A 21,982-nucleotide genomic window follows, 5' to 3' on the forward strand; every position below is an offset into this window, starting at 1 on the left:
AGAACATAAAAAAGAACCAATCAGTGGTGAAGAACACAATAACCGAAATTAGAAATGCAGGAGGGAATAAATAGTAGACTGGAGGAAGCAGAAGAATGGATCAGTGACGTGGAGGACAGAGCAATGGAAAGCAATCAAGCTGAACAGGAGAGAGAAAAGGAATTATGCAAAATGAGAATACATATAGGGAGCTCAGGAAAACTATCAAGTATAACAATCGCATTATAGGGGTCCGAGAAGGAGAAGAGAGAGAAAAGGGGACAGAACATTTATTTGAAGAAATAATAGCTGAAAACTTCCTGAATCTGAGGAAGGAAACGGAAATCCAGACCCAGGAGACACAGAGAGACCCCAACAAAATCACTCAAGGAGGTCCACACCAAGGCATGTAAGGAATTTAAATGGCAAGAAGCATGGGATCGAGAGAGTTTTAAAAACAGCCAGAGGAAAGAAAACAGTTACATACAAGGGAAACCCCATAAGGCTATCGTCTGATTTTTCAGCAGCAACTTTGCAGGCCAGAGGGAGGGGCATGATATATTCAAAGTGCTGAAAGGGAAATTCCTGCAACCAAGAACACTCTATCCAGCAAGGCTGTCATTCACAACAGAGGAAGCGATAAAGAGGTTTCCAGACAAACCAAAGGTAAAGGAATTCATCACCACTGAAATAGCCCTGCAATAAATGTTAAAGGGGACTCTTTGAGTGGAAAGGAAGGACTCTTGGTAGGAGTTAGAGCAGGAGGAAGCATAAAGCAGTATAAATAAGTATATCTATAAAAATCAGTCAAGGGATTCACAAAATAAAAGGATGTGAAGTCCGACACCATATACCTAAAGTGTGGGTGGGGGGCAGATGGGGAAAAGGAGTAAAGAGTGAGTTCAAACATTAACTATCGTCAGCATAATATAGACTGCCAGATGCATAACATGTTATATACAAACCTAAGCCACAAATGACAAACTGGTAATGCATATGCAAAAAATAAGGAGAAAGGAATCCAAAAATATAACTAAAGAAAGCCAGCAAACCATGAGAGAAGAGAGCAAAAGAAGAAAGGAACAGAGCAGAACTAGAAAAACAACCAATAAAGCAAATGGTGATAGGTACACACCTATCAGTAATTACTTTGTAAATGGACAAAACATTCCAATCAAAAGACATAGGTTGATGGAGTGGATGAAAAAAAACCCAGACCCATCTATATGCTGCCTACAGAAGACTCATTTCAGATCTAAAGATACATGCAGATTGAAAGTGAGGGGATGGAGAACCATCTATCATGCAAATGGGTGTCAAAAGAAAGCTGGAGTAGCAATATGTGTATTGGACAAAATAGATATTAAAACAAAGACTGTAACGAGAGACAAAGAAGGACACTATATAATCATAAAGGTAACAAACAAAAAGATTTAACAATTGTAAATATTTATTCACCCAACATGGAAACACCCAAACATATAAAGCAGCTAATGATAATAAAGGAAGTAATTGATAATAACACAACAATACTGGGGGATTTTAACACCCCACTTACTTAAATAGATTGAAAATCAACAAGGAAACAGTGGCTTTGAATGACTCATTGGACCAGATGGATCTAACAGATATATTCAGAACATTCCATCCTAAAACAGCAGAAAGCACACTTTCAAGTGCACATGGAACATTCTCCAGAATAGATCATGTATTAGGCCACAAAAGAAGTCCCAACAAATTGAAAAAGACCGAAGTCATACCATGCATCTTTTCTTTTTCTTTTTTTTAATATTTATTTATTTTTGAGAGAGTGCACATGAGTGGGGGAGGAGCAGAGAGAGAGGAAGACAGAGGCCTGGAAGCAGGCACCACAGAGCCCAACATGGGGCTCGAACTCATGAACTATGAGATCATGACCTGAGCCAAAATCAGATGCTTAACTGACTGAGCCACCCAGGCGCCCCTCCATGCATTTTTTCTGACCGCAACTCTATGCAACCACATGAAAAAAAATCTGAAAAGAATACAAATACATGGAGGTTAAATACATGCTATCAAACAATGAATGGGTCAACCAGGAAATTGAAGAGGCAATTAAAAAATACATAGAGACAAATGAAAAATGAAACCACAATGATCCAGAATCTTTGGGATGCAGCAAAAGTGGTTCTAGGAGGGAAGTTTATAGCAATACAGGCTTACCTCAAAGAGCAAGAACAATCTCAAAAATCTAATCTGACATGTAGAGGAGCTAAAGTAAAACAAAACCCAACACCAGTAGAGTGAAGGAAATAATAAAGATCAGATCAGAAATAAACAAAATAGAAATGAAAGAAAAGAAAGAAAGAAAGAAAAGAAAGAAAGAAAGAAAGAAAGAAAGAAAGAAAGAAAGAAAGAATCAATGAAATCAGGAGCTGGTTCTTTGAAAAGATCAACAAAATTGATAAGCCTTTAGCCAGACTCACAAAAAAAAAAAGGGGGGGGGACTCAAAATCAGAAGTAAACACCACAGAAATACAAAGGATTATAAGAGAATATTATGAAAAAATTATGTGCCAACAAATTGGACAACCTAGAAGAAATGGATACATTCCTAGAAACATACAACCTCCCAAAACTGAACCAGGAAGAAATAGAAAATTTGAGCAGACTGGATGCCAGCAATGAAATTGAATCAGTAATAAAAAACAAAAACAAAACAAAACAACAACAAAAAAAAACTCCCAGCAAACAAAAGTCCAGGACCAGATGCCTTCATAGGGAAATTCTACCAAACACTTAAAGAACAGTTGATACCCATTCTTCTCAAACTATTCAAAAGAATAGAAGAGGAAGAAAAGCTTCCAAATTCATTCTATGAAGCCAGCATTACCCTGATACCAAAAGGATAAAGACAACACAAAATGAAAAGAGAGAGAAAAGAGAACTACAGGCCAATATCCCTGATGAACACAGGTGCAAAAATTCTCCAGAAAATATTAGCAAATGGAATCCAGCAATATATTTAAAAAATCATTCACCATGATCAAGTGGGATTCATTTCTGGGATGCAGGGAAGGTTCAATGCTTGCAAATCAGTCAACATGATACATGACATCAACAAGAGAAAGGATAAAAACTGTAATGATCTTTTCAGTAGATGCGGGAAAAGCATTTGACAAAGTATAACATTCATTCATGATAAAAACCCTTAACGAAGTAGGTTTAGAGGGAACATACCTCAGCATAAGGGCTACATATGAAAAACCCATGGTAAACATCATCTCTAATGGGGAAAACAGAACTTTTCTCCTAAGGTCAGGAACAAGACAAGGATGTCCACTCTCACCACTTTTATGGTTTTTTTTTTTCAATTTTTATTTATTTTTGAGAGAGAGAGCATGAGTGGGAGAGGGGCAGAGAGAGAGGGAGACACAAAATCTGAAGCAGGCTCCAGGCTCTGAGCTGTCAGCACAGAGCCTGATGTGGGGCTCAAACTCATGAACTGCAAGATCATAACCTTAGCCAAAGTCAGACACTTAACCAACTAAGCCACCCAGGCACCCCTCCACTCTCACCACTTTTATTCAACAAGGTACTAGAAGAACTAGCCACAGCAATCAGATAAGAAAAAGGAATAAAAGGCATCCAAATTGGTAAGTAAGAAGTAAAACCTTCACTACTTGCAGATGACATGATACTATATATATAAAACCCTAAAGACTCCACCAAAAAGTTACTAGAACTGATAAATGAATTCAGTAACGTCACCAAAAATTGCACCAAAAATAACAAAATGCCTAGGAATAAACCTAACCAAAAAGATGAAAGACCTGTACTCTGAAAACTGTAAAACACTAAGGAAAGAAAGTAAAGATGACACAAAGAAATAGAGAAACATTCCATGCTTCTGGGTTGGAAGAACAAGTATTGTTAAAATTTCTGTACTGCCCGAAGCAATCCACACTTTAAATGCAATCCCTATCAAAATACCTACAGTATTTTTCACAGAACTAGAAAACACAATCCTAAAATTTGTATGGAACCACAAAAGACCCTGAGTACCCAAAGCAATCTTGAAAAAGAAGAGCAAAGCTTCTTTGTGAGGCATCACAATAACAGATTTCAAGTTATAGTACAAAGCTGTAGTAATTAAAATACTATGAGACTGGCACGGAAATAGACACATAGGTCAGTATAAAAGTATACAGAGCCCAGAAATAAATACACGATGATATGGTCAATTGACCTTCAAGAATGAGGCAAGAATATACAATGCGGGAAAGACAGTCTCTTCAAGAAATGATGCTAGTAAAACTGGGCAGCTACATGCAAAAGAATGAACCTTGACCACTTTCTCATACCACATACAAAACTAAACTCAAATTGGATTGAAGACAGGGGTGCCTGGGTGGCTCAGTCGGTTAAGGGTCCGACTTCGGCCCAAGTCATGATCTCACAGTTTGTAAGTTTGAGCCCCGCGTCGGGCTCTGTGCTAACAGCTTGGAGCCTGGAGCCTGCTTCAGATTCTGTGTCTCCCTCTCTCTCTGCCCCTCCCCAGCTCATGCTTGCACTCTGTCTCTGTCGGATAAACAAACTTAAAAAGAAATTTAAAAAAAATTGGATTGAAGACAAATGTGAGACCTGAAACCGTAGAAATCCTAGAAGAGAGCACAGTCTCTCTGACATCAGCCATAGCAAGTTTTCTAGATATGTCTCCTAAGGGAAATAAATGCAAAAAAAAAAATGTGATTATATCAAAATGCTTCTGCACAGTAAAGGAAACAATTAATAAAACTAAAAGGGAACCTATGGAATGAGAGAAGATATTTGCACATGATGTAAAGAGCTAGTATCCAAAATATATGAAGAACTTACACAACTCAACATCCAAAAAAAAAACCAAATAATCCGATTAAAAAATAGAAGACATAGTCCAAAGAAGACATCCAGATGGTAAACAGACACATGAAAAGATGTTCAACATCACTGATCATCAGAGAAATACAAATCAAAACCACAACGAGATACCACCTCACACCAGTCAGAATGGCCAGAATCAACAACACAGGAAACAACAGGTGCTGGGGAGGATGTGGAGAAAAGGGACCCCTTGTGCACTGTTGGCAGGAATGCAAACTGGTACAGCCACTGTGGGAAACAGTGTGGGGGGTTCCTCAGGAAATTAAAATTACCATGTGATCAATAATTCCTCTGCTGAGTATTTACCCAAAGAATATGAAAACACCGACTCGAAAGCATACATGCACCCCTGTGTTTACAGCAGCATTATTTACAATCGCCAGGCTGTGGAAGCAGCCCGAGAGTCCATGGACTGATGATGAAAAAGAATGGAATATTAGCCATAAAAAGGAATGAAATCTTGCCATTTGCGATAACGTGGATTGCTCGTAGAGGGTACAATGCTAAGTGAAATAAGTCCAAGAAAGACAAAGACCGTACGATCTCACCCATATGAGGAACTTAAGAAACAAAACAAAGAAACAGACTAACCAAGAAACAGACTCTCAACTCTGGAGAGCAAGCTGATGGTCCCCAGAGCGGAGGGTGGGGGAGTGATGGGTGAACTAGGTGAAAGGGATTAAGACTACACTTCTCATGATGAGCACGGAGTCGTGCACAGAAGTGTTCAACATAACACTGTATGTTAACTGTACTGGATTTTAAAAAGATAACTAAAAAATAAAATGGAAACGAATCAGTGACTTTGAGCACAAGCAGATTGTCCTTCCTAATGTGGGTGGGCCTCATCTAATCAGCCAAAGCCCCGAACAGAAGAGAAGACTGGCCTCCCTCGAGCCAGAGGGAATTCTGCAGCAGGTGGCTTTCAGACTGCTCCTGCAGCATCGACCTCGCCTGTATCTCCGGGCTGCCAGCCCGCCCCGCGGGTTTGGGACTTGCCAGCCTTTGGAACTGCATGAGCCAGTTCTCTCCAGAACGCCGACTGATGCGGAGGTGAAATCGGGGTGAGGTTAGGGGGAGACTCAGATGCCCTGTGCCGGTCTGAAATAGTGTTCTTTTCTAAGCTCTTGGCCGGGTAGGGTTAAGCAATTTCCTTGACTGGGAGTCCTTAGAAGACAGGGCTGTCGGGGCTAAGCCCGTTGTGTCCTGCCCAGTATGGCACCCTGTACCGGTGGGGGCTTAGTAAACATTTCTCACTCCCCCAGGAAGAGCGGTGAGGCTGTGCGGCCCCGTGCAAACAGCACAAGGAGCAGCATCGGAGGGAGGGACGGTTTTAGTCCCCCTTCTGCTGGGTGACCTCGGGCATTCCTGATGACCCGTCATTCTCCTCGATTGTTCCCTGGGAAAGCGGACGGCACCCCAATTTGGGATGTTATGGAAAACGAACACAAAATAAAACACGTGAAAATACCTAGGGAAGTTTAAAGCACCCGTGACCTGTGGGCCTTGCACGGTTTTAGGAAAGGAGGTGGGCAGTAAATTGCGTGTCAGAGACCCTGGGTCTCTGCATGCGGCGCGGTGACAGGAGCTGAGGCAGGACCCGAAGGAGCGGCTGGTGTCCGTGAGTGTGGAGCTTTCTTCCGAGGGGCTGAGAGGTGGCTTAGCAAACCCTGGCCTGGAGCGGGTTAGGGTCAGGGAACAGAGATGTTAGGACTCATGGCCGCACCAGGGTCAGACATAGAACCGGGACCAAATGTCACGCCACACAGGGGTCCCCAGCAGTAAACTTGTTCCCATGAGCCGTCCCTCTCCCGTCCCAGAGCGGGCTTGGGCTGCGTGTTGTGTGGGAATGGTGTGATAGGGAATAGGGAAAAGACATGGTGAGGTCATAAAAACCCCCTTCTTTCTAAGTTACAAGTGCCTTATTATTTTTTTAATATTTATTTATTTTGGGGAGAGCGTGAGCGGGGGAGGGGCAGAGAGAGAGGGACAGAGGATCTGAAGCGGACTCTGCACTGACAGGCCGTCAGCGCAGAGCCTGATGTGGGGCTCGAACTCAAGAACTGTGAGATCATGACCTGAGCCGAAGTCGGACGCTGAACTGAGCCACCCAGGCGCCCCTACAAGTGCATCCTGAGTGTGGCTTTGGAGGACTTACGGGAAGGCTCAGGGTGCAGGTAAAAGCCTGCTTCCCCGGGGGTGGGGGGTATTTATTTGGGGCCAGAAATGCTCCTGTTTGTCACCAGAGCCACGTCTTCCCGCGGATGTCTCAGGTCCCAGCAGTGGCAATTTCAGACACTCTGTGAATGGAGTGTATTGGTTTTCCCATGACTGCCTTCACAGGCCACCACTGACTAGGTGGCTTGAAATCACAGGTGTTTTTCCCTCCCACTTCTGTCGGCCGAAGTCCGCCGTCAAGACTGCTCTCTCGGGAGGCTCTGGGGAGGCTCCTGGCTTGCGGTGGCTGCTGACGATCCGTGGCTCTCCTGGTTTGTAGCCACAGCACTGCAGTCTCCCGTGTCCTTTTCTCTACGGGGATGCTGTCACTGGATTTCGGGTCTGTGGTGTCATTTTGAGTGATTATATCTGCAGAGACCCTACTTCCAAATAGGGTCACGTTCTGAGGTTCCGGGAGGATGAGAACCCGGGGACGTTATTCGGCCCATGACACGGAGAAACAAGGAGAGGGGTTGGCCCCGCTGGACTCCACGTGGGAGTCTGAGCACAGACCCGGGTGAGGGAGCCGTCCCTCTCCAGGTGGGCCCGGAGGCAGAAATTCCGGGCTCGGGCCACGAGCCCCCCCATTAGAAAGCGATGGACTGTTTTTCCCAACGCCCAGCTGCCACCTGGCTTCCCCGGTCCGATGCGCCAGGATGCCCCTCCTTCTGTCCCCCACTCTCTGGGCACTGATTTTCCGCTGGGTGAACTCGCGGCCTTGCTGAAAGACCTGATCTGCTCGCCAGCACCTCCCCGGCGTGCGCGGTCGGCACTGGGGTCACCAGCACCGGTGTGTCGCCGATGGCCACTCGGTCACGTCCAGGCGGTTGGTTCCCTTTGTCAGATTGCGAGCAGCAGATGTGCTCAGCTCTGCAAGCCCCCCGGGGGCCACAGCGCCCGGGACCACAGAGGCCTAGCTGGTGGAGCATGGCCACGGGAGCCATGCACGGGTGGGGTTCTGGCCGGTCCCTGCTCCCGGCCTCGTCTCCCGTGGTGTCTCCATCGGGGGGCTTCGGCCTCTGTGGCCCTTCTGCATCTCCCTCCTTCAGACCTTGCTTCCCCTTCGGGGCCTCTGCAGCCTAACTTCCTTCTAGAACTTTCCATGTCTGGCTCCTGGTCATTCAGGTCTCTCAGGTGAGGGGGCACCTCCCCAGAGACCTCTCGGACCTCCCCCCAATTCTGTTTCTTCATATCACCCCCACCCAGTCCCTGTGGTAAGCTCTGTGACGACAGGGCCGTGTCTTCCCGCTCCCCGTTGTGTCCCGAAGCTACGAACAGGGCGGGGAGTCTTTCGGCGTCTTTAGTAACTCCGCACTTTCTTTCTGCCCTTTCGATCCCAGAGAAGCGACACTGTGTTGCAAGGCACACAGCTGATCCTGGATTCCGGACCTGGGGCACGGTGCTCGCTGTCCGAGCCCGGAGACCCCGTCATCCGAGCACGGTGCCTGGGGCTCGGCTCCCCGAACCGGACGCCAGGCAGGCGCCCCACCCAGTGCGCCCAGTGCGCGAGCAGTAAGGTCCACGCGATGCAGACTCGAGATCGTGAGGGCTCACCCGGCGAGGAGCTTGCGGAAGCCAGAGGGCACTGCCGGGAGAGAACATTCCAGAGAAAAGAGGCGTCTCCTAAATGCTCAGCTCTCAGTGGGGCAGCCCCGGGGACTCATTACCTATAGCGGGTTGAGATTTCAGCCACTTCTCACTCTTCCAGGAAGGGTTTGCCGTAGTGCAGCACTATTATTTTTAGCAAAATAACTGTTGTAGACAAGCAAGGTGATTTTTAATCCCCTGATTGTAAATGCTGTTGGCCTAAAGAAGGAGAGCTCGTTGAGATACAACTTCCCGCCTCTTGAGGTGGGTCCAGGCCGCCTGAGAGTCTGCTGATGTTGTTGCGGGGAGGGTGCATCGCTAGCCCTGGTGGGGCCCCTCGCGGGGACTCCATTTGGCCAGTGAGTCGTTGCTCTGTGACCCTGTGGTGGTTGGGGCCGGGGAGAGGCTGGAGAGTCTGGGGCAGGACCTCTGTGATGCGTTAGCTTCGGCTTAGCGGTGGCACAGACAGGGCTCAAGTTCACAGACACAGCTTCACACATGGGGGCTCCCGGGGGGCTCTGTGGGTCAAGCGTCCAACTCTTGATCTTGGCTCAAGTCATGACCTCGCGGTTCGTGAGATCAAGCCCCACGTCAGGCTCTGTGCTGTCAGCACAGAGACCTCTCTGGATCCTCTGTCCACATCTCTTTGCCCCTCCCCTGCTAGTGTGCTCACTCTCTCTTGTTTCTCTCTCAAAATAAATAAATAAATTTGAAAAAAGAAACAGCTTCCCACTGAGTTCTTCTTCCTTCCTGACTTCTCTGCAGACCCCCCTGGCCTGGCTCTGCCTCTCCTGACCCGCCAGCTCCGTGCACCTGAGGCCCTGGCCTCTGACCTCCTCTAGGGCTAGTTTGTGAGTGAGTTTAGCTTTGAGAGGACGGTTCTGTCGTCTGTCCTCACCAGGCTGCGTATGAGGTCTGTGGGCCTTATTTGTCTACCAGTCACAAGGATGAGGCCTTATGCAGCACCTGGCCTGTTCCCTATTTTGGGGACTTTTAAGCGGATGCAGAAGATGACACAGGAGCCCAGTCAGCCCCAGGTGTCTGTCGCCAGCTCTGACAGCCACCGACTCCAGCCAGCCTCCTGTCCTTGACCTCCCCTCCCCCTGTATCATTTGCAGCAGATCTACAGGGAGCCTGTGGCCTGGTGCATTGGCTCACACTTGCACTAACATCTCGATTCTGCGTATTCGTTTCAGATAATTGCCTTCGATGAGTTAAGGACAGATTTTAAGAGCCCCATAGACCAGTGCAACCCTGTTCACGCGGTAAGTGGTGGGAGCTGGTGGCGGGCAGGGTTCAGGAGGGCAGGGTGGCAGGGGGCAGGGTGGTGGAGGGCAGGGGCGTGGTGGAGGGCAGGGTGATGGGGGACCGGGGGGCAGAGGGCAGGGGGGTGGTGGGTAGGGTGGCAGAGGGCAGGGGGGCAGTGGGCAGGGTGGCGGAGGGCAGGGTGGTGACGGGCCTGTGGAGGAGGGAGGTTCTGATACGGGTGGGGCGGGTGAAGGACATACCAGCCCTGAGTGCCTGGCTCCAGGCTGTTGGGGACACATCTCGCGCCCGAGGCTGGACGTCTCCACTTAACTCACAAGTATGAGCACCCCAGTCACCCAGGTGGGGGCCTCGTGCTGTCTTGTGGTTATTCGTCCTTGAACCAGCATGTTGTGGGGGAAGGGAGCCTCCTTAGTGGTCATTCGTGCTCGGCACCGGCCAGCGTCTCAGTGGGACACGTGCAGAGTGGGTGTTCGGGGCCCCTGACCCCACACCACCGCCCAGGAGACGCCCACCTCGAGAGGCTCCGTGGGCCCAGGCCGACTCACTTCCCGCTGGGGAACCCGACGCGGTCTGGTCGTCGGTGCGGTGACAGCCCCTCTGCCCCAGGTCGCCGCTCCGGGTCTTACCACTCCCTCTCAGTTGTCAGCTGCTCCCATATGGAGGTGGCCACGGAGATCGGCCTTGGTGCAGGAGAGGGATGGGGCGCTCGTAGGGAAGGGGTGGGTGAGGTCTCTGCTTCTCTGGTCAGTGCAGCCTACTTCCCGGAGCCGGGGACCGGCCACGCACGCGGACAGGGCCTTGTCCACACTCATTCCAGACCAGCACTGCTGGGCTCAGAGGATGGGGTGCACACGGGTCACTCAGGGGGCATCTCTCCATCTGAACTCACGGGGCCCCAGCACCGATGAAGGTCCTCCCAGGCCCTTCCAGCATGGAAGCAAGTGTTGGTTTGAGTAGTTCTGTTGATACTTGTTTTAAAAAAAATTTTTAATGTTTATTTTTGAGGGGGGGGGGAACAGAGAGACAGAGAATGCAAGCAGCGGAGGGGCAGAGAGAGAGGGAGACACAGAACCTGAAGCAGGCTCCAGGCTCCGGGCTGTCAGGACAGAGCCCGACGTGGGGCTCGATCACGCAAACCACGAGATCATGACCTGAGCTGAACTCAGGAGTCAGACGCTCAACTGACTGAGCCAGTCAGGCGCCCTGATGATAGTTTTATTTAGAGGCTGTAGACTGAACAGCAGGATTTACTAGTGTGACGCTGTCTTAACCTGGAAGGCTCGCGGCATCACTCTCTAGTGACAGGGACACAGGGGTCCGTTCTTGGAGAAAGTTAAGCTCCCTGGAGGAACCACAAGACCAGGGGACTAGGCTTCAGGGTGGCCTCCGTGAAGTGCAGGGTTTTTACTGGAGTCGCCAGGTTTTGGGAGTCTTTTCCGCCTGCGGGAACCTCGTGTGTGTAACCTCTCTCACGCCGGCATCGTTTACCGCGAGTACAGACCTGCGCAGGGGCCCACGGCTCGCAGGCGGCGAGGTCAGGATTCGAGGTGTGCCGTCTGTGTTCTTACCTCCTCCTCTGTGTTGTCTCTTTCGGAGATCTGATTTTCTAAAGCCTGATTTCAGAATCCCTTTGGCACCCATGCTTTGGTTCCATGGCGTAGAGCCAAACCCTTTCAAAGTCGACTGTGGGAAGCAGAATTTTGTTACAAGTTGAAAGACTCCCTCAGAGGCACTTGGAAACTCCTTAGTTTTATGAAACTTGCGTTAAAATCCATCTGGTTTCCATCGGCCGGTGTCCCCCCCCACCCCGGCTAACCTGGCTCCACAGGGCCTGAAAGGCCTCACTTCTTTCTGGATGTTTCGTTTGTTTGGCAGTGGCTCGTCTGCACCCGCCAAGGGCACAGAGCTGCTCAGCTCGAGAGGGCGCGTCCCGGGGGGTCAGCTGCCTGCCGCTGCGTCCTCCTAGCTGTCCGGGCTCAAACCAGGACGCAGCTCACTTAGAACACCCAGGGCTCTCTGAAATGACCCAGGGTCAACGCGAGTGCAGAAACGTGTCCTCCACTCAGCTCCGTCCTGCAAATCCGACCCACAGACAAACGTCACGGAGCAGGCAGTTTTCTTAGTTCAGATGGGACGGAGGGAACAGGACCCACACGGGGGCCGGGGCGGCCTCCGCTGAGGGTCGGAGCAAGAACGGAGCCCGCATACAGTAGGAGCTCAACTGTTGTTGATGAAAGTGAATCCTGCAGGGTGAGGTGAGCCTGGAGGCTGGGTCTCAGCTCTTTACTCCTGTCATTAGAGCCACGCTTCCAACAGGTTGTGATGTAATTAAGGAGCCTGGACCCTGCCGGCCAAACTTGTAGACAGACTGAAGGCCCAGGGAAAGGAGTCTTGTCTGGGAGTTTGAAAGTTTATGTATTTTGAGAAAGAGGGAGCGAGCAAGGGAAGGACATGGGGGAGGAGCAGAGAGAAAGAGAGAGCGAGCGCGTGAGCGAGCACGAGTGGGGGAGGGGCAGAGCGCGAGGGAGACACAGAATCGGAAGCAGGCTCCAGGCTCTGAGCTGTCAGCACCGAGCCCGATGCGGGGCTCAAACTCACGAACTATGAGATCATGACCTGAGCCGAACTCGGATGCTCAACCGACTGAGCCCCCCCGGCGTCCCTCTTATCTGGGATTTAAAAAAAAAATCTGTTAAAACCCTACATGGAAGAATATTAGGCACGTTTTCTTGGTTCTTAGGATTTACTCCCTGGCAGGAAGTTAAGCGCTTTAGATGCCTCCTTAACTGTGTTGGAGCGATCTCGGCCTCCGTGGAGGCAGCTCAGCCTCAGGAGGCTCGGAACAGTTGCCCCCCTGGGCGGTGACGCCAGCCCCGGGGGGACTCAGCTTATAAGCAGTTGCTCTAGGAAGATCCCCTAAAGCACAGACTTGCTGGGCCCTCGGGGCAGACCCCCTTCCAGGAGGAGGAGGGGGCCCCCGTGTTACTCTAGCATCTCATTTAGCCCTTCCCTTCCTTTTCCCAGTGGGGCCTTCACTGTCGCCACGGAGCGAGGGAGCCGTTGACCCCTGAGGACCAGCCCGTGCGTCCCACGGCACCCTCTCTGTGCCTGGTTCGGCACACCTTTCCTTATTCTCTACGTAGGCAGCCTCGATGCCCAGCTGCATGGGGGTTTGTGTGGGCACACACGTGCGTGTGTGGGCGCGCACACGCATGGTCTGACTTCCTTGCCACGTGGGCGCTAATCTGTCCTGATGTGGGCTCTTAAAGGGCACCCAGGAATCACTGTATGAGTCAGTTAGGGAAATAGAAGCGTCCCAGCCACCTGTCCCCTCCAGATCCGCGAGGAATTTCATTACCGTCACATCCACGGCCACCCCATTGCCTCGGTAACAGAGCGCCGGCGGATGCCTCACCCGTGCTCACAGTGGCTCCAGGAAACAAGAAAGTCATTGCGGGAAAGGGGAGGCAACACACGGTGTGTGACGTGACCGTCATCACCTGCCCAGCCATTAGGCACCTGTCCCCAGCAGTGAGCCAGGCTCCAGACAGGGACCTCGACGTTTGCAGAAATCTTAGCCTGGGGGCATAGTGGGATGATGACTTCCTCTAAATATACTCACTTTAGAAAAATAAAACCAATGGCGGGGATCCACCCTACCTTGGACACAAATCAGGACACCCGTGCTCCAGGGACCCAAGTGGGCCCAAGCTGTCTTCCCAGGAGGGCTGATTGTGGGCGCCCGGAAGGATGTCCCTGGTACTTATAACCACAAGTTTGTGCCTTTTCACCCCTCCCCCACTCCCTGTCTCTGATGACCACACTTCTCTCTCCTTTTCTAGGAGTTTGCTTTGTTGTTGTTGTACGTTTGTACATTCCACAAACATAAGTGAGATCGCACGGGATTTGTCTTTCTCTGTCTGGCTTACTTCACTCGGCATAATGCCCTCTCCTCCGTCCACGTTGTTACAAACGGCAGGGGGTTCCTTCTTTTTTATGGCTGAGTAATATTCCAGTGTTTGTGTGTGTTGTGTGCGTGTGTGTGCATGTATCATGCTATGTAATAGTATACTGTATATATGCTGTGTGTGTATATGTGCATGTGTGTGTATATGTGTACATATTTCATACTATATGATATACTATATGCATACTGTGTATGTATATGTGTGTATATCTTACTATATAATAGTATATATATGCTGTGTGTGTGTGTGTGTGTGTGTGTATGACATTTTCTTCTTCCATTCATCTATCCAGGGACACTTAGGTAGACTCTGTGTCGTGGCTATTGGAAATACTCCTGACGCTGCAGTGAGCACAGAGGTGCAGATATCTTTTCCAGGCAGTGATTTCATTTCTTCCAGGCAGATATTCAGAAGTAGAATTATTGGATTGTAGGGTAGTTCTATTTTTAACTTTTTGAGGACCCCCCCCCCCATACTGTTCTCCACAGTGTCTGCACCAGTTTGCATTCCCACCAGCAGTGCACGAGGGTTCTCCTCTCTCCGCATCATCCTCGCTGACACTGTGGTTTCCTGTGTTGTTGATTTGGGCCATCCTGACAGGTGTGAGGCGGTACCCCACCGTGGCTTTGATTTGCATTTCCCTGATGATGGGTGATGAGCACCTTTTCGCATACCCATTGGCCGTCTGTATGTCTTCTTCGGGAAAATATCTATTCAGATCCTCTGCCCATTTACCATTGGATGATTTGTTTTTTTGCTAGTGAGTTCTATGAGCAGAAAGTCTCGTTAGGAGGTGCTGGGTGGGAGCATGCAGGCCACGTGGCCGGGAGGGGTCTCTGGTGGGTTCTGCCTCCTGTACTGGGGGCTGAATGTGGGGGCTTCTCAGGTTCTCGCAGCAGAACATCTAACCTCCAACCTCCCTTCTTTTCCTCTCTTTTGCGTCCTGAAGAGGGAACGGCTGAGGAACATTGAACGCATCTGCTTCCTCCTGAGAAAGGTCAGTGCAGGAACGCCACACCGAGGGTGGACGGCCACGGGGTCGTGGCCGGTCACACGGTAAAAGGGGCCAGCGAGGCTCATGCCTGCTCCAGCCCCGTCTCCCCCGAAGGCAAATGGCAGGGGTGGGGGAGGTGGGAGCGTGTGGAAACCTCCAGAGGTGAAAGGAGCTGATTAGAGTGGTGGCCATCACCAGAGTGGTGGCGCTGGATCCTTGCGGGTGCCTCTGGTTGGATCGGGAGGTCCTCTATCTTTGCGTGATGATGGATGGCATTTGCACCTGATGCTGCCCCTGCGGCCTTTGTTCCTGGCTGGCGCTGGGGATGCCCCTGCCCGGCTCCAGGAAGCTTTTAACTAGCTGCTGGCTTTCCTTTGAGGTTTCAGCTGCCACTCAGCCTCGCAGATTGATTGACAGCGTCACGGGGAGCGTGTCAGGGCTGGGACTGGAAGCGTGATGAAGGGGAGCCTGCGTTCGGAGAGTTGTTCTGAATGGATGGGCAGAGGTCACAGCCGCCGGGCGCCTCCGGAACACACGTGTGCATGCACATTCATGGGTGCGCGTGCTCTCCGAGACATAGCTGGGGAAGCCCGATGGCAGAGGGACGTCACCGTCCAGCAGGGAAGTGTGTGCAGAGAGCAGCGAAGTGTAGAGACCAGCAACTTGCAGGTAGAGGAAGCGGTACCCACAGCCGAGAGCCAGAGGACATCCCCATCTCTGTTCAGAGAGGATGGGCTACAGGACACCGTAAAGCCACCTGTCAACCCGAAAGGAGTTTTTGAGCCTCCTGTGAGTAGGAGAGAAACAGATACCTTGCCAGCATCGACAGAAGGAAAATCATCGTGCAAGCTTTTGAAACTTTTCTAGATTTCAGTAATGATGCCTTCCATCGGAAGAGCGAGCTTCATCAAAAGTTAATTATTTTTTTCCTGCCAATTGCTTGCCCGTTGATGTTTTCTTAGACACTCAGTGTGTTAGAGTTTCACGTCTTGGACGAGGCAGCAGGGAAGTGTGGTCAGATGATGAGAAGCATATGAAAACACTAGTGATCCAAGAGTAAAGATTTAAGAGAACAGCACGTGTCGTTTGGTATTAAGGGCAGTTCATGAATCTGTGAATGACTTTCCCAGGTAATATCGTGGGCACCAGTGATGCCTTCGGCTGTGACTTCTGGTGTTTGGCTGGTGCTTTACAACTGACAGCTAAGTGTCTGTCTCATCCCTTTCCCCCATCCTGAATGTACCCCAGCCCCCCACCCCAGACTCTCTGGCAAGGCAGTAATCCACATCCTTCACATCAGGCTTGCTCACCCTTCTGACTGCTTGACCACTGACTCTGGTGGGACAGGGACCAGTGGCCTGGCCGTGTCTGCCAGAGTCCTGCCTTACAGCCTGAAGGTCAAAGCCAAGGGTGTGAAAGAAAAGGGGCTGAGCAAGAATTAGCTTTACCATTTGCGAATTTGCATAGGGTTTGCATACAGTTTCTAGAACTGTATGCAGTAGATGAGGCGTTTTGCTCCAGGAAACATATTCCAAGGGCCTTTTTCTGTTTTTTTTCCTTTTCATGGGCTCCGTCCCCTCATCTCCCCCCCCCAAAACCCCACCTTGCTGCAGCCTCCACTGCTCCCGTGAAGGCATGTTTCGTTCAATGTTAGCAGGCGACACCAGGGGGGAAAGTTCCAGTGGACACAGGGGACAGCAAGGAGAGTTCCAGTGGACAGCAAAGGACAGGGAAGAGAGTTCCAGTAGACAGCAGAGGACAGGGAGGAGAGTTCCGGTAGACAGCAGAGGACAGGGAGGAGAGTTCCGGTAGACAGCAGAGGACAGCGAGGAAAGTTCTAGTAGACAGTAGAGGACAGGGAGGAGAGTTCCGGTAGACAGCAGAGGACAGGGCACACTGACTTCAAGTCTGCAGGTGTGAGAGCCGCGCTCGATCACTGATCACTCATCCTGGAGCCTCGCGGCCTCGGCCCCGCCACCGGCTGGGCGAGAACCTAGCCGGGAACGTGTCTCTCTTACCACACTTACTACTTACATCAGATGTGTATTTTCATATCACATGTAACTCTGTCGTGCTCGCCGTCTACACAGAAGGCCCCTAGCGGACAGGAGGTAATGTATGCAGGCTTCTGCTGCTTCCCCGTCCTGCCCCCTGCCCCGGTGATCCACGAGGCCCTCAGTGCGACTCTAGCCCCGGGCGCAGTGAGCACAACGCCTCCCCTGGGAGGCTGCTGGGGAATTAGCGGGGAGGACACAGGTGTGCGCAGCTCAGAACGGCTGACACCGTCACACGTTGCCGCTGTCGTCCTGACCCTCGGTGGCTGCCAAAACCCCCGTGAACGCCCCCGGGGCACGCCTTCCGTGCCAAGGCGGGTGCAGGTGCGGTGGCCCATGGCCGGCGGCCTCCCCCAGGCTCCAGCTCTGGTCCCCCTGCCAGAGTCTGAGCCCGTGCCGGGCACAGGGGGAGGCTGAGTGGGTCTGGTTAGCACCACCACCTTCTGGGGACTGTACCTTCCAAGAAATTCCTTGGAACTTGTCTCCTAACACCCAGAATGTGATGCATTTCAGCAGCTGATTGTTGTTAAACCACCTCCTCAGCTTTCTCGGGAGGAAGGAAGGGATTTTCGAGTGGATCCATTTCAAGCTCTGTAATTATCAGGAAATGTGTTCTTTGGGTAATTGTCTGAACTGCAGGGTTCTTGTGTTGACGTGTGCGTATGATTCACGTTCTAGGGCAGGACCACTCTGTGAGCCGCTCTCCCACTGGAGCAGGAGGTCGGCTCCGTGGGTCACGGAGAAGGGCGGGGTGGGAGCAGGAAGCGTCTGACGAGGGGCCCCTGCTGCCTCTCCAGGTTCAGGAAAGGAAGTTCAGTGAGAGCCCAGGGTCGGCATGAGCTCGGGGAGAAGCGTTCCTGGCGAGCTGTGGTCGTCACACCCTGGATTTGGTTGTCCTGGGACGTGTCAAGTGTCACTTCCCTTGGGCCAAGTTGGTCTTGTGTCCCTGATGGTCTCGCGTTCGCCGGAGCCTGCGTGCGTGGCAGGACCCAGGGCGCCGTGTGGCTTGACGGAGGTACGGTTCTCCTTTTTCCCCAACTTCCGCAAGCTTGTGTCCAGTCTCAGTGTCGGTGTTCTGACCTCTGTGGCTGCAGAGAGCCCCGGGGGATGGATGATTTTCCCTCCCTCCAGGGCTGTGGAAGAGGAGGACGGGCGGGGGGCGTTGCATCCTTTGGGGCCGTGTAACCAGGTGCGAGGCGGCAGGTGCACCAGGTTTTATTCTGGAAAGAACGGGGTGGTGATAAGGCCACAGGAGTTACCACCCTGACCGCCTGTGCCCCTCCCCCTTCGTGCTTACCCGAGCCACACCTGCTTTGGGGGAGGGGTCGAGGCGGGAAGTACAGCTGAACGGTGTGAAACCGGCACCCGCCGCAGACACTCCACGATGTGGTCCCGCAGGCGGAGCTGGCGGAGGTGGGCAGTGGTCGAGTAGGAAGACCACACTGCTGTTCCCGATTCTGCACCCTCCGCTGTATCCTTGGGTCACGTCCCTGGAGCCGTGACCTCCCCGAAGCCAGGGATTGTGGGGACCCTCTCCTCTGCACGCACGCTGGGCTCTGCCAGGTCTTCCGAGTTCTGGGAGTGCCTGCTCGCCTGACCTGACGTCACTGGGGCCAACCCACTGCAAGGAGCCCGGGGGCATGGGGTGCAGACCCCAGCCCAGCTGTAGCTCAGAACCAAGCCCGCTAGATCCAGTGACCCCTCGCCCCCAGTCAACCTTCAGCTGTGCGAGCAAGTATAAATGATTATTGTTGCGAGGCGCTGAATGCTGGAATGATTTGTTATGCAGCATTGTTATAGCGATGACTGACCGATACTGCAAGCTTGTGCTGCTTACATAAGGGGGAGTCTTTTTTTAAAAAACCTGATTGTATCCTGTGCCACACATCAGCTGTTTGCTGACTCTGTACATTTATAAATAGACCGTTTCAAACTCTGTCCCAATTTCTTTGACCTCAGAGGAGGCTGCTAAATGCATTCATGTACCAGAGCCCAGAGAAAGACCCACATCACTTTGGATCACGTTATTTGTCCGGCATTAGCTACCTGGAAGAATAGTGAAGACGGTGCCTTTTCCGTAATTCCCGGCACTCCTGCCACAATGAACTGACTTGATCGCCAGTCTTTTTAGCCGCTGGCACTGTTCTTCCTTTGGGCTCTGGAGAGAACGGTGTGTTTAATTGAGGGACATGATACAGTTGAAAAGGGACACATAAACTCAGAGGCAGTTGCGTAGAATGCCTTAGAGACACCATCCTTGGCTCAGGAATTTTCCAGAATGGAAGTCTGTATTGGCTGGCAGATTTCTAAAGTGTGCTGGGGACAGGAGCTGTTTCTGTTTTTAGAGTGACCACTGCCCGCCTTTAAAAGAATTAGCTATTTTGGGGCGCCTGGGTGGCTCAGTCGGTTGAGCGTCCGGCTTCGGCTCAGGTCCTGGTCTCGCGGTTTGTGAATTCTAGCCCCACATCGGGCTCTGTGCTGACAGCTTGGAGCCTGGAGCCTGTTTTGGATTTTGCATCTCCCTCTCTGTCTGCTCCTCCCCCACTCATGCTCTGTCTCTCTCTCTCTCTCTCTCTCTCTCTCTCTCTCTCAAAAATAAATAAACGTTAAAAAATTTTTTTAAAGAATTAGCTCTTTTATATATATATTTTAATGTTTATTCATTTTTGAGAGACAGAGCATGAGCGGGGGAGGGGCAGAGAGAGAAGGAGACACAGAATCCGAAGCAGGCTCCGGGCTCCAAGCTGTCAGCACAGAGCCCGACACGGGGCTCTAACCCACGAACCGTGAGATCATGACCTGAGCCCAAGTTGGACACTTTATCGACCGAGCCACCCAGGTGCCCCTAGAAGAATTAACTCTTAATCCTCATAACGACACTGTGAAGCACTAATGATTAGTAGATGAGGAAGTCGGGGGCGTAGAGAGCTTTACTGTTCTGGGGTCTCATGTTTCTCAAGTCGGTGGATCTGAAGTCAACATTTTTAATCACAAAATAGGGGAAGTTGTTGCTTCTCTGACACCTGCTGTTTACGGACCACCACGACGGTAATATCGCTCAGCTATTTAAAGGGAAGGCAGGAATCCCCAAAGCCACAGGGACCCTGTAATATGCTTGGCTCACCATGATGGGGCCGAGTGGATTCCTTTAAGGCTCTTTTCTATTTCCGTTTAACTCCTTGGTAGGATAGTTCACCCCTCGAGGGAATGTTTGAAGAAAAGTAAAAATATCCTAGAACAACGCTTGCAACTAGTTCAGAAACCGTGTCTCATGTATAATGTATTTTCCATCGCTTTCTGCGGCAAAGTCCTCGTTAGAGGGAAGGACGGAACATTTTGCTCGCCGTGTGAGCAGCGGTGCTGTCCCAGCGTTGCTGAACCGGAAGCCGGGTGGTGGGGGCAGCGGGGGCTCTGTCCTCACCTCGCTCGCCCCCAAGGCCGCGGCAGGACAGGCAGCGGGCCCTACAACAGCTCTGGCTCCCTGTTGCCTGTGGCTGCTTGGCCGGATCTTACTTGCTTCTTCATCACCACCATCCTAGAGGGTCAGGCCAGTCAGCAGCAGCTACAACGTCTATTTCTCGTGGGTCCGTGGGTCCCTGCTTGGTCCCCTGACCCTGGCTGGGCTTACAGGGAGAAGGGGTGTCACTTGCTCTTGCCTGAGGCTCGCGCGTGTCTCTGGACACAGGCCATTAGCTGGCCTAGGACGGCCTCCACGGGGGCAGTTGGACCCCCTCTGCATCTCGTCCTCCAGCGACTCGCCCAGGCTCTGCTCACTGCGTCACAGAGAAGCCGGAGGACAAGTGGAAACACGCGGGCGCTTTTTCAAGCTTTGGTCTGCATCAGACCTCCTAGTGCCCTGTGGGCTGACGCAAGGGACGCGGCCGAGCCCAGGGTGTGGGTTCAGAAGCTCCCCAGGTTTGTGCAGGGGGCAGGCCGTGCCACGTGGCAGGTGGGTAAGCCAGGGAACCTACGCAGGAGGCTTGTCTCGGGCGGCCACAGGGCGGGTAGATTTCTGCACCCCTCCCCACCTGTTTTAGAAGCTTATAAAGAGGCCTTCACAGGGTTCAGCCACATCTGTTCACGTGGTCCCAACACCACGTCACCATCTCAGGCCTGTCCTGGGGGCAGGTCCCGGGAGCGGGGAGGGCAGGTGGAACCCGCATTCCAGAGCTAGGAGAGTGGGTGAGGAGCTCTGGGCACCAGGGTCCACCTCACCGGTCACCCATTGGTCGCGTCTTCTTGGTGACCTCCGCCAACACGGAGTAGGACTGGGAGGGGCTACAGAGTCACAGGCAAAGGTGTGGCTATGGTGAGGGTACCATAAGTGCTGGCCATCTACCACGTCAGTAGGAAGGGGATTAAGATTCAGGGATCGGGACAATGAGACACCACCTTACTCCTGTTAGAACAGGCATCAGGAAGACAAGAGATAGCAAAGTTCGGTGAGGACGTGGAGAAAAGCGACCCTCGTGCCCTGCCGGTGAGAACGCAAGTTGGCGCGGCCACTACTGAAAACAGTATGGCGGAGCCTCGAAAGTTAACAGTAGAACTACTCTGTGACCCAGCAGTTCTGCCTCTGGTTATCGATCCAGAGGAAATGAAAACACCAAGCCGAAGAGACGTGCCACCCCCGTGTACCCAGTGGCCTTATTTATGGTAAGCGAGACGTGGAGACAAGCCAAGCGTCTGCCGGTGGATGAGTGGACAAAGAAGATGTGGTGTGGACGCCGGCGTCTTGGTCTTCCTTGAGTCCCCAGACTTTAGCACGATGTGGGACCCAGTCCTGATGGTCAGCATGTGACCAGGAGATGAAATGCTAAATCTGGACCTTACGGGTCATCTGATCGGACCCCTCATTTTCAGATGGGGAAACTGAGACCTGAGGGCTCAGTGGTGAGATGACATCACAGCCAGTGTGTCTGGGCCGCTCGGCTGCGGGGAGTGTCTGAGGTCACTGAAGCTGGACAGAACCGGACCGATCTGTGAGCTCTCTGGGGCAGAGACCACACCTT

At 51.7% G+C, this 21,982-nt stretch overlaps 1 protein-coding gene across 4 annotated transcripts in view; it reads left to right on the forward strand.

The window, feature by feature from the left end:
• The window catches only part of CNIH3 (cornichon family AMPA receptor auxiliary protein 3), an 85,368-nt gene that overhangs the window by 32,351 nt on the left and 31,035 nt on the right, over positions 1-21,982 (forward strand). For 2 of the 4 annotated variants that reach the window (XM_043569420.1, XM_043569422.1), the window contains exons 2-3: positions 9,882-9,950; positions 14,872-14,919. In XM_043569420.1, the coding sequence (XP_043425355.1) occupies positions 9,882-9,950; positions 14,872-14,919 (117 nt within the window). The remainder of the gene's footprint in view (positions 1-9,881; positions 9,951-14,871; positions 14,920-21,982) is intronic. The other 2 variants (XM_043569421.1, XM_043569423.1) reach the window with 1 other exon arrangement.

Source organism: Prionailurus bengalensis, chromosome E4, assembly GCF_016509475.1.
Source record: "Prionailurus bengalensis isolate Pbe53 chromosome E4, Fcat_Pben_1.1_paternal_pri, whole genome shotgun sequence".
Classification (NCBI taxonomy): Eukaryota; Metazoa; Chordata; class Mammalia; order Carnivora; family Felidae; genus Prionailurus; species Prionailurus bengalensis.